The sequence below is a fragment of the Brugia malayi genome (assembly GCF_000002995.4).
Source record: "Brugia malayi strain FR3 genome assembly, contig: Bm_v4_Chr2_contig_001, whole genome shotgun sequence".
NCBI classification, from domain to species: Eukaryota; Metazoa; Nematoda; class Chromadorea; order Rhabditida; family Onchocercidae; genus Brugia; species Brugia malayi.
In genome coordinates this window covers 6,194,931-6,207,355 of record NW_025062476.1, presented here as the reverse complement: position 1 = coordinate 6,207,355, position 12,425 = coordinate 6,194,931, and the positions used below count along the sequence as shown (strand labels likewise).

Below are 12,425 nucleotides of genomic sequence, written 5' to 3'. Positions count from 1 at the left end.
ACCATTTATTTACCTTCAACATTACATATTCCAGTGTCAAACATGGATTACAAATAATTTATTCATCATTTTTGCATCGGCCAAAAGACCGAGGAGAAATCCCCCAAATTCCTCAAATAATATACCGTACAAAAACCGTTTGCTGTTTGTTAAATTGGCAACGCACTTCAATCATCAGAATATGAAAAAAAAAAAAACATTTGAAATGAAACCAGAAATGATAATTACAATACTAAAGTAAGAAATCAACGATATTGCTATTTAATACCCTGGAGGGGTTCGCGGTATTGGACAGTGATCACAACTGCCACTTAGACCTCTTTCTCCTGCTATACCTTGATCTCCTTTCTCTCCTTCTTTACCTGCATAACCGTTTTTACCCTTTTTTCCTTGTGATCCTTGAGGACCGGGCTGTCCCTTTTTACCATTCATTCCTTTTTCTCCCATTGGACCGGGCAAACCCTTTGGTCCTGGTAAACCCGGCGGTCCAGGAGGCCCAAGTGTTTTAATAATTTCCCCCGGTGGGCCAGAATGACCACGAGGCCCAGGAGGCCCTGGAATACCAACTGGCCCAGGCGGTCCACATGCTCCTGGCAACCCAGGTAATGACGCTGCTCCCGTCGGCCCTGGTACTCCATCTGGACCATTTGGACCTTTTGGTCCTGGCAGTCCTACATCTCCAGGTAGTCCTGGTGGGCATCTGAAGCAAAAATCGTACATAGATTGTGCAGCAAGTCCTGCATCTACTCCTGGCAGTCCATCTTGACCAGGCTTTCCATCTTTACCTGAAAAAATGAAAAAACAACTTTAAAGTTTGTAATATGAATAACAGAATCTAGGGAAATGGTACTGTAAAATGATAATTTGCATTTTACAATATTATCAATTCCTTATCGATCTAGTTTTCTTAAGAACTGATTTATCCTTTTAACAAGATTAAACAGCATCTTCTCCATTGGTAAGCTTAAATATCCCTCACTTGCTACTTTCACAACGATAAATGAAGCATACCGTCCTTCCCTCTTAATCCCGGTGGTCCAGTTGATCCAGGAGAACCAACTTTACAGCTACAACAACCCCTATCATTGTCAGTAGCACCAGTATATCCATTGCCCTTATTCATATTTTCATTCTCTTCCGATTGACTTAATTCTTCAGATATTCCGGCAAATTCGTCGATAGATTCCTGTTCACCATCACTTCCTGCAGAAGTGCTGGACTTATCAGCGCTGTAACTGTCATAATTACCTTGCCATTCTTCGCTATGAAGTTCAGAAGCTCGAATTTGTACCGATAATGGACGCTTTATTGATTTACTTACGCGTTGGTAATGAGTGCCACGTTTGTTGCGTCCTTTTATGATACTAATCCCTTCACCCTGAAACTTCATTCACTCAAAACTTCCTATTAATTTATCCATTGTTAATTGAAAGAAGGTCAAAATCTCAGTTCAAGAGTACTCAGGCAAATTAAAACCGGAGCTGAATGAAAACCGGAAACTTCCACTTTTTATATCAACGAAATAACTAACTATCGATGCAGTGTTGCATTCCACTCCATTCAGACAATCTCATCCCTATCACATGCGTGATTCTATTTAAAACTAAAATTAACTTATGTTAAAATGCAGTGTTAAGATAGCCTTCGATAAATATGAGTGAAGGAACTAGATTGAGAGGAAATGCTAATTAAACAGATAATATACGCTATCGTCTCCATATGCATTGAGTACATCTAACTGTACATCAGTCTGATCTAATTAATAGAAATTACATTTGAAATGCATACTGCAAAGTACTCCTCCCAAAGACCATTCGAGCGATGTCTGCAGAAGTCGATTTCAGATTGTAAGCTAGATTCTATATGTTGCACATAATTATAAACCATCGGAACGATAGTAACAGCTGACAGTATGCAGAAAGTGGATACGGCCGTTCCGAAAAGGCTTATTCGTTTGAGGTTTTCCATTTCTGTCCTTCGGTCATCTGTCACAATCATATTGCCTAAAAAGACAAATTACTGTCGATTTTTGCTCACTCATTCATTTCATGAAAGGGCGATTACTGATGGAAGATGATTCAAATGGCGTAGATAGCATATAATGTGATGGACCGATCATCTATGCATAAAACTAACTAAAAGTTACATCAAAGGCTAGAAAAAAGAATTAATCTAATGATGAAATTAGTTGAATTCAGGGAAGAACAAACAATGAACTGACTCCGTTTAAATTTAGTCAACGTGTTAATTACGAAGTGAAAGATCTAATCTTGTAAGGGAACTATTTAGTTTCATTAAAAAAACTAATGATTTCAAAAAAAAAGAAACACAGTTTCTTTTTTTTTTTTTATGAATTACATCTTTGAATTCTGCAGGGAGGACAGGGGTAAGAAACCTCCACTAAATTATGATATTTAACTGTTCCTAATAGCAAGCTTTATATAAAAATAATTCCAAAAAAAAAAAAAAAAAAATGAAAAAGAAACACTGATAATAAATCGAAGTTCGGATTTGGCTGACCACCATTTATGTTCACTTGAATCATTTTTAGTTTTGAGGCAACAACACTACGACTACTGTTGTAGACAGTGTGTCATCTCACACGCCATGACGTAAGGAGATAATGGGGATGAAGTTGATCGCATGAAAGCAGCGGAAAAAGAAGTTTTCCATTCAGGAAATGAATGTATATTATCGAAGACTGACTTACTGTATTTTAGGTATTCTAAGGTTTGTTGCTTGAAGATACTGTCGTTTTCAATAAAATATATTTGATCAACAGAAGCCTTCAAGGCTGAATCCATTCTAGTGATCTTTTGATCTCACTCTACCAAAATGGGACTATTTCATAAATGATCTCCAATTCACTTATCATGATTACGGGAATCATCGGTATACTGTGTAAGACATTGTTCTAAGCGATAGCCACGTCATACAAATTCGAGAAATAACGTACTTCATGGTATCGTTGATAATACTAAAACTTGGTATTATCCTATTTGTAGCATATCTAAAATTGCCTGATATTTTGCGACGATTGGAATAGAAATTAGATTTAGAAAAAAATAAATAAATAAATAGATTTTAGTGAGTTGAGAAAGAAATATTAAATCTATCATTAATTGTGTCAATGGAATGTTATGAGGAGAGAAAACAAGTTGTTGCTATCACCTTAAGAAGCATCACCCTTTTAGGTTTGCTTCCAAAGTACGTTTATCACAATTATAATGGTTGTATTGTCTATCGCTGGTTGTTAATCTTTTTTGCTTATAATAGCTTATAATCATAACCCTTCCCTTATAAACCCAGTCTGATATTTCAGCTTCTTGTGTATTAGTTGTTTACATGAAGATATATGCGCCATCGCCAGCGGGCAACACCATAATGCTCAAAAATAGCGCCGAACTAACTCTTTTGTTTTAGCTAATTTCTGATGCAATAATAAATGCCTATGAACGATTGACTTTGTGTAACATAACGCTGTCAACTACGTTTGCTTTAAATTCAACACTTTTGTGGACTCTTGAGAAAAGAAGGAAGAGATAGAAACAAGGACTGTGGTTTATTGATGAGTACAAATCCATTTTCATTTTACTGGCTATAAGTGCTCCTTAACAAAAATCATGGATTTCTGTTTTTCTCAAGCTGAAAAAACTCTAGAAGATGACATTTTTTTGGAAGTATTTCGAAATACTTTGTCATAATTTTCACATTATTAAATGCGAGAGTTAATCTTTCATAAATGGTATCCTTCGAAGCATGTAAACTATGTACTAACTTCGAAGTATTCAATCATACAGACCGAGAAAAAGTTGACCTTTAAGGGAAAAAAGCTATTCTCCTATGTATTGCTGAAATCTTTTTGAAACTTTGATATGTACAATAAAGTCACGACAAATCACATAATTATTTCAATAAGCAGAAGTTGTTCTTGCAAGTGGGCAATGACCACAAACGTCAAATTTTAGTTTGGCCTGAAGCAGTTCTTCCTACCCTGGTGATTCAGATCCAAGTGTTGCTGAATTATTTGGTGGTCCAATATTATCTGGCCAACTTTTATCTGGTGTACTGGGCAAACCTGTTATACCTGAAGGTCTTGACGATCTAGTCAGTCCAACTGGTAGTTCTTCGTTTTCTCCTAAAAATAAATAAATTTAAAAATCAATTCTATTTATTATTCTCGAAAATTCAAGACGGACAGGAAAATCAATTAATAAGGTATGAGGAAACAGATTAATAATAAGAGACGAAAAATAACAGATGAAAATCTATACAAATAACAAACCTTGTATAATGATAACACCTGGACGTCCAAGAGGACCTGGTGGTCCTTGGATACCAGGAAGTCCTGGTGGTCCTATGTGACCTGGTGGACCAGATGGGCCTGGGTGGTAGAGTGAATATCCACGCGGACCTCTGGGTCCAGGAGGACCAGGCAGGCCCTTTAAACCTGTGTCGCCAACTTCACCTGGTGGTCCCGGAGGACAAGTCATACATACGTTTTCATAATGAATATTAGACTTGAAATCTTCTCCAGGTACTCCATTTTTGCCTGGCTTACCATGAATACCTAAATGATATGGTAAAAAATTGAATAAAATAATAGTTTACCCTTATTTTTGTTCAAGAAACGTTAAAATTTATAAAGGCTGCTGCACGCAGTGAGTAAAAAATAATCGTTGACCTGGTTTTCCATCTATTCCAGAAGCACCTGGAGGACCGATAGAACCAACATTACAACCATAGAATCTTGCTTCCTGCACATTGCTACGTGAATATGGAAAATATCGATTTTCTAGAATAACTTAAAAAGATTAAATAATGCAAAAATGAAGAAACAAATTGAATTTTGATGTTAAAAAGTTCGATAGAACTGGTACGACATAAATAAAAATTCGTTATTTAATCCTTCTTCAGATTTACATTTAAGATTGTTAATGTAAATTTTTTCATTGGAATATGAAATGATTCAGAGCTGAGAACATAAGGTGAGAGAATCATCGACTCACTGTGCCTTGGATACAGAGAAGAAGATAAGATCCGAGCCCATTCATAGGTGTTGCGGTAAGGTAAGCGCTCTCGGTAAGGAGCATTGGTGTCACTGTTATAAGACGATGGTAATCCGTAATGGTGTAAAATCTGCCGCTCTTTTCGATTTTTAACATCATTTGTTTCACGAATCTGAAAAGAAAATTATGAATGATTGCAATAACTTTTACAAGGACTCCAATATCTTTTACATTCACGACAAACAGCCAATCCAGTACTGTACTGGAATGAAACACTGAAATTCGAAAAAGCCAGTTAGCAAACAAAATTTAAATATCATAAAAAATCTAAAGGTTAAAATTTAGCGGAAAGCAACCTGAATCAGTTGAGACCATAGCGATCGCGATTGATCGAAACAGTAGTCAATTTCCGGTTCCAAAAGCGATAGGGTATGTTGTACATAACCGTAAAGTAATGGTATTACCAGTGTCGTAGTTATGACAGAAAACACTGCTAAAATCACTCCCAAAAATGCTAAAATCCGAAACGATTTTGCCAAAACATGCAAGTTAGTAGGTAAAGGTGCTACTACACCTGTCGTTTTCTGTTCCTTCAAGAATATTTCATCCATTTTGTTACATAGCTCCAATTCCTCCGTTTTTAGGATTCTGTTAATCGCGTTAGTTGTTGAATCAGTCTAGAAATATGCAATACTGGAATCATAATTAACAGAGAAAAAGTGGGATGTTTTAATACCAAATATTTGAAACTTATGTAATGCTCCACATTTATAGGAAACACCCATAGCATGAATTTGAATTTAGTTAATAATAAAACTTAATTTACAGAATTGGAAAAGAACAAAACCAAAATACAAATAAATTCTTTTTCAATCTACGAAAATATTGATGAAATAATTATCACTCGGTTTTGCACTGTGATTATCTGTTGTTAAATCATTAAAAATTGACTGATAATCGAGTATTTTTTTTAGTATTTTCCGTGGATGAATATAATGATATCAAATATGTAAATATAATTATTGTCAAGGTTTGTAATAAATCGGATTGTAAAGATACTTCCTGCTGTAAGCAATTTTGAAATTGTTAAAAAATTTGTTAAAAAGAATAAACAAACAAACAAAAAGCTATTTCGAAGACATTACAGCTTACCATTCACAGTAAAAACCTGAAAACGTCAGAATTTTACGAATAAATAGGCAGCAATGTCCCTATGGCTTATAAATCCTTAAATATAATTGCTTTAAGCAATTATGCGTGCTTCATGCATAGTTAGAATCTTAAAATTGCCTTTGCACAAACTTCTTTCTGGGATATGCAGAAAGACGGGCCTAATTAGCATTTTCTAAAAATTTAAGAACCACAAAGAGGAAAGCAGTTTGGATATCTACAAGAAAAGAGACACTGATAAGTGAGAACGGAAGACGGCGGTTTCTTTGTGACTTTTGTCTAAAGAGATAGGTATCAAGATATCAAGAATCGAGGAATCTTAAATGATGGAAGAATGAAATATTACAACAAAATCATTCTAGGAACTATAGTTTTGAAATCCCAATAATAAGTACAAATAAATTAAAACTAGGTTAGCTTGCTATAAGACACCGATCCACATTTGATATTCTTTACTGCATGTCTTGCTATATTAACCTAAAAAGGAAAATCCATGGGCAGGAATTGCTAAGAGAAACATTTGCAAACCATCTACTAGATCGTCATTATATTCTTTGTAGTTCTTCACTCTTGTCTACTAAATGGGCAGAATTTGAAGTGCCCAACTCACCCTAAAAGTTCTTCTTTGAATACCACCATATTATTGTCCACTTTCATCATCATAATTATATAAACATTCAGAAAGGACGGTTATGATCTCAACAACTTTCTATAAAACTAGAATTTTTTGTTATAATTTTAAATTCCACACTTATTAAACTGCTGTTTTATAAACAAAACAAGATTGCACGAACTGAAGATAGTTGAAACTGTAGGAACCGAACATTTGAGATTCATATTTTGGAATTAGATAGACATTAATTTAGGGCATAGTTAACTTTGCTTGAGAAAGTTCTGAGAACTATTTTCCCTTAATTGGTTTTCATTAGCTTGCACAAAAGCGGATAACCTAATATTTATGAAGTGAACCTTCTACATAAGCCAAATGCTCTGATTGAGACAGAAAATTAAGAAAGTGACTGGACCAGTCTAGCTAGATTTGATCTTTCCATAAATCCCTGTCATCCTTATCTCATTGCACAGACAAAAACATTTGAAATGACATCTGTTTTATTTATTTACATAATTTTCTATATTTTGTTAAAAAAGCTGCTATGTAAAAAAAAATAAAATGGGAATTTGGGATGAAGAGTTAAAAATTTGATATATACATTCGCCATTACGATGAGAAAAACAAATGGAGAAAATACTGCAAATCCCGTATTTTTCTGTTTTTGATGGGGATGAACTTTCCATATTCAGTTGAGCTAAAATTTTCCTAATATGCTGGAACAATTCAGATAATGATTATCCAAAGAAAAAAAAAAAAACAAGCCTTCTAGCATTTCTTGAAGCTAACATAAGTTCCTTTCATTATATCATGCGATTTTATTTAACCTACATTGGTTACAATTTTAATAATTAACTCGCTGAACGCATCCACATTCGTAACTGTGAATACTAAAAACTTCTTACTGCCTACAAACAAACCTCTAGGCATAACTGCATAATAAAAAATGCTGCTTTAAATACACGACAGTAAACTAACCATCTGTCCATCTGTTCATATTAATCATAAAATTATACAAAATTCTGCGATACAAATGAGAAAAAGCATTGTAAAAGCCGAAAATGGATCAGAATTCACAAAATCCATTTGTAAGCTTTATATCAAAAACGAAAATTCGTATACGAAGCTACGCATTTGCTTCTCTCTTCTTCACTTGTTCAAGCCTCTCTACAATATTTTCCCACTCTTGAATTTGATAATGGAGCTGCTCCAAAAGTATTACAAACTTTTCTTTGAGATCCACCACACTGCTGTGATGTCTGGAAAAATTCAAAAAAGAGAAAAATGAGAACATATGAGCAAGTAAAATATCATCTAATCTTTATAACTGTCACATTTCGCAAAATTTCGCTTCTCAAGTGGGGCTATGAAAGAGACAAAATTATAACGAAGTAGAAAAGACGTTTCTTTACGGAATTAAGTTAAATGGAATTATATTTTTGCTCACGAATCCTTATTAAATTGAAGAAATATTTAAATCACAAACTTTTGCACATCTAAAGCCGATCCATTGATTTCCTTTTCAGCAGCATTGAGCGCTGGGAGATGATGACCTACATTTGCAATTGATTCGGATTTGAACACAACCTGTAAGGAATACTAAAGACTACATAAAATGGTGAAAGTTAAATGAGATAGGTCGAATTTGTATCCACTCTCGAGAATAATAATCGGATTTTCACATCAGGCAATGACAAATTTGTTCTCTTTGATACAAAAACAGGAGGAAGATGTTAAAACTTCCCAGTAAGTTTTCAGCAACATTTTGCATACATGAAAATTAAATGACTGCTTTTTGTTTGGTTTCCAGTTCTGGATTTAGCAACCATTATGATAATGACAATTTAAAATGCCGACATAACCTCGGAATCTTTCTGAAACTCTTCCAGCAGTTTGACCCGCTCGACCATTAAATCATGACCAAATTCTATTTCTCTCTTCTTTTCTGCAGAAGTCAAATAATCACTCTGAAAGTTTGATTACCTACACAGTGAATTCCCAGAAAGCAAACTGGATTTTCAAATTACTTTTGTCCCAGTAATAATGTAATATGGGTATGCATAAATTCCATTCAGTTACTAAGTGACATTAGAAAATACTAAGAGTTTCCCAAAGCCGGGAACTAAGATTGAGGGACAATTATTGATATCTTCTGTGTATGGCATCTTGTTAAATAATGGGATATTCTTCAAAAAATGAACACAAAAGGGAAAACTAACACGAGTTGCTAAATCAGTGATCTTTGTCAATACATCAGTCGGAATTTTTAGTAGGAAGCCACATCCAGCTTCTGATAACTTCTTCCGCAGAAGAATTAATTCTTCATTTATATTTGTAACGCTTCCTGCTTTGCGCAGACCTAATCGACCTTCCAATTTTGTTAACCGCTTCTCCAACATATTCTCCATTGCTTGCTATAAGAAAACAACTTGAATATCGGAAGATAACGATAAAAGTGAGAGCTCTTACTCAATTGCAAGCATTGAAACTGCTTTGAAGAAAAATATTTGAACTAAAAATGTTCACTTACATATTATAAAGAATCAAATTCATAATTCCACGACATATTTTTAATTAAAACATTTAATAATTTGAAATTATCGGACAGTTTCCTTTATGAACATGTTCTTATATGAACGTATTGAAACTTTTTCTTAAGACATTTTTATTTCAGCCATACAATTTATAAAAGAACAACACTATTTGAAGAAGTATTATCACCCAAAAAACATAAATATTTATTTAGCTAGATTCATCCATTGTACAAAATAGTGACCTTAACACATCCAATTCCTCGTTATCCAGTGCATTCTAAGCTCTAGAATTTTGTTATACATATATGAACATATTAGGCAATAAAGGAAGAGTAAGCGATCGATAAAAGGAGTAAAGATAAGCCACTCTAAAATGGGCAACATTGTTCTAAAGTAGAGAAAAAGTTAACTGGATTTCCTGAAAAATCAAGAGAAAAATGTCGCGTTTGTCGATTTATTTATAATCACTACTAAGTTTTCAATATAATCATTGTAAGACGTTCCATATGTTAACAAAAAAAAAGAAAAAAAAAAAAAAAAGAAAGAAAATAAGCACAGCAAGACTCGGCATTAATGTAATGCTTAAACACATCTACTTGGAAAATCTAAAATTATTTTTTTAGGGGAAACAATGTATCCCTACTGTCCTTTTTTTTGTCGTACAAGATGATGATTCTAACAAAATAGCCATAAAATTCAAATCCATCTATTAATTATCCAAATGAGGTATCGCTAATAAATGTATATGAAAAGTTAAAAGGATCGCTGACTCATCAAAACTAAACTTTTTTGGAAAAAAGAAGTGCAATACAGAGATCTGGTATGTAATCCAATTAACTCTCATATATCATTGTAAAATTCTAAAAATATTTTTTCAGTTGCAGCAACAGAACTCTTTACACAAGAAATATCCTGAATGATAATTAGTTCGAAAACTGAAGCAATATTGCGACGATGACTACTGCGACAAACAAAGATTGCGTCAAAAATCTTAAACAGTCGCCAAAAACACCAAAATTCTTCCAGAAACCATGGTACATTGCTATCAGGTCCGCTGATCTGAAGTTTGAGACAAAGAGTCATAATTTTTTTTTTTTTCATAATTTTCAAAGGGAACTCAAAATCTTTTTGCAGAAAATTTTTAATTTAAAGAAAGAAAACATGACAACAAAGGCAATGAATCCATCAAGTGATCTAGTATTCCAGAACAAGTCTTTGTATAAAAAAGGCACAAATACGGAGATTTACAGGGAGCAACAGTAATTATTAAAATATCGCATGTGGATTGTATATGTAATAACGTACGTATAATAAATGATTTACTTTTTCCTATTTCTACATTGAGAATGAGAGAAAAGTCCATCGAAGCTTGACTGTTCTATGCAACCTGCAAATGATCTGTTGCTATTCAAAGAGATGTCATATGACTGTCGCCGTTCTGGGACTTTCAAAATTTCGTATGCTGTAGTTAGTTCGACAAATGCATCATTTTGTCGTTTTAGTTCCTGGTGATCATTTGAGCAGTCCTTCTTGTCTGGATGTAACTAAATTTCGACTCAGTTTTCTTCACTCTTCACATTCAGAAAGAAATGCATAAAACCATGAACGTATGACCCGGCGGTCATTTTCTTACACATTTCTTTCCAAAAAAAAAGTTCCGGAAAGTAATAAACGGTCTCATGATATCCAAAAATTCTCACCATTTCTTCTATCATCAAAAAAAGAATTTTTCCAACAACTTTACAACTTCGCGGCAACAGAACTTTACACCAAACTTCATTACTTAATTGAAGACGAAAGCTTCATATTACTGGAAAGAGCTCACTATCTTACGACAGAAAATGAAAGATCTCCTAAAAACCTATAAAGCATAAAAACTACTCATTTTATGAAATTTGTTGTATACTGACTTTTTTTGATCTTTCATAATAAGCTGCTTTAATTTCTGCTTGTGTCGCATTCTTTGAGACACCGAGTATTTCGTAATATGTAGAACTGCAAATTATTCATGGTTATAGATAGTTTGTGATACATATTTTCAGTTATGCGGTGATCATGAATGAAAAAAAAAGCTAAAGATTGTTGTTTAACTCACTACTACCAGCGTAAGCTAGAAATAAAGTCTGAATAAAGAAGCATGTAAAGTCATATTCTTTACGGAGGGTTACTTGATCTCTCCAAAAAGGTAAGAGTTCGTAAATCTGAAGAGACTTTTCCATATGATAGAACAATTGCTGCCTACATGGAACAAGTTCTAATAATGTTTCTTGCACATTTCGCTGCCATTGCCCAACCAGAAAAAGCGTGAAGGAGCTGCAATATTGCAATGTTGGAAAAAATTCAGTCAGTCTTTATTACACTTCTTTTTGTTCGATATCCTTTCACCAACATTACTGTCTGATAAAAATTAAAAAACAAACGCTATCAAGCAACAACAAAGTAATCCGCGAGGTATGGGTTACATCATTCATGGAGAGTTACCAAATAGTTCAAAACAAACAAGTAAGTTGGAAGCTACTCGACTAATTTTCTCCCGCGAGAGTAATGGGAGAAAAAGAAAGATGAAGGAGACAACAAATCTCTCGTGAAAGAAAAAAGCGACGGCACTGTAAATTATTCATTCATTCTAAACCAAATCAATTACTAATATCTGAAATCCTCAGATATTAGTCACAAAATATTCCCTAGCAACTCACTCTATCACAGGTTCTTTGGTTAAGATTAAATTACTTAAGCTAGCTTTCTGAGAACGACTTTGATCATAAACACTCCCTACCAATTCTGATGTGAAATATTTCACTACCGCTGCATGCTACAAATCATGAAATGGGTTCTTGGAGGAGGATGGAGTGGGTTATGATTTAATTGGCAGGTTTTAAACTGATTTACTTAGGATCAGATGTTATTGTGGAACATTATTACTTGATGTATGTTTTACTCTATTAACATAGAGTACTCGATAATTCTCCTCAATTACATCTTTTAGATAAATCATCGGTTTAATTAATTAAAATTATTGATGTTATATTAGCGTATACTGGACACAGTCTAAATCGATTCGATCTTTCTCAGGATTATCCGTAAATTAAACTTCATTACATA

The 12,425-nt window shown here is 33.9% G+C and overlaps 4 protein-coding genes across 5 annotated transcripts; all 4 read right to left on the bottom strand.

Annotated features, from left to right (window-relative positions):
- Window positions 1-261: 261 nt before the first annotated feature.
- On the bottom strand, window positions 262-1,998 carry Bm10413 (Uncharacterized protein; the record flags this gene model as incomplete). Of its 2 annotated transcripts, none has more annotated exons than XM_043078607.1 (3): window positions 262-785; window positions 1,012-1,378; window positions 1,774-1,998. In XM_043078607.1, 3 exons carry the CDS (start codon window positions 1,996-1,998, stop codon window positions 262-264), a joined length of 1,116 nt encoding a protein of 371 aa, XP_042934541.1. The 2 variants fall into 2 exon arrangements, with proteins under 2 accessions (XP_042934541.1, XP_001899943.2); XM_001899908.2 differs by having other exon boundaries at window positions 1,789-1,998.
- Window positions 1,999-3,989: 1,991 nt separating this feature from the next.
- Bm10412 (Uncharacterized protein) lies at window positions 3,990-5,620 on the bottom strand (the record flags this gene model as incomplete). Its single annotated transcript, XM_043078606.1, has 6 exons — window positions 3,990-4,138; window positions 4,286-4,570; window positions 4,685-4,795; window positions 5,010-5,181; window positions 5,366-5,502; window positions 5,584-5,620. 6 exons carry the CDS (start codon window positions 5,618-5,620, stop codon window positions 3,990-3,992), a joined length of 891 nt encoding a protein of 296 aa, XP_042934540.1.
- Window positions 5,621-7,915: 2,295 nt separating this feature from the next.
- Window positions 7,916-9,188, bottom strand: Bm10411 (Uncharacterized protein; the record flags this gene model as incomplete). Its single annotated transcript, XM_001899907.2, has 4 exons — window positions 7,916-8,048; window positions 8,276-8,376; window positions 8,652-8,756; window positions 9,009-9,188. The coding sequence occupies 4 exons, from the start codon at window positions 9,186-9,188 to the stop codon at window positions 7,916-7,918; spliced, it is 519 nt and encodes a 172-aa protein (XP_001899942.2).
- Window positions 9,189-10,246: 1,058 nt separating this feature from the next.
- On the bottom strand, window positions 10,247-11,609 carry Bm568 (Uncharacterized protein; the record flags this gene model as incomplete). Its single annotated transcript, XM_043078605.1, has 4 exons — window positions 10,247-10,382; window positions 10,647-10,867; window positions 11,234-11,318; window positions 11,566-11,609. The coding sequence occupies 4 exons, from the start codon at window positions 11,607-11,609 to the stop codon at window positions 10,247-10,249; spliced, it is 486 nt and encodes a 161-aa protein (XP_042934539.1).
- Between the last annotated feature and the right edge of the window lie 816 nt (window positions 11,610-12,425).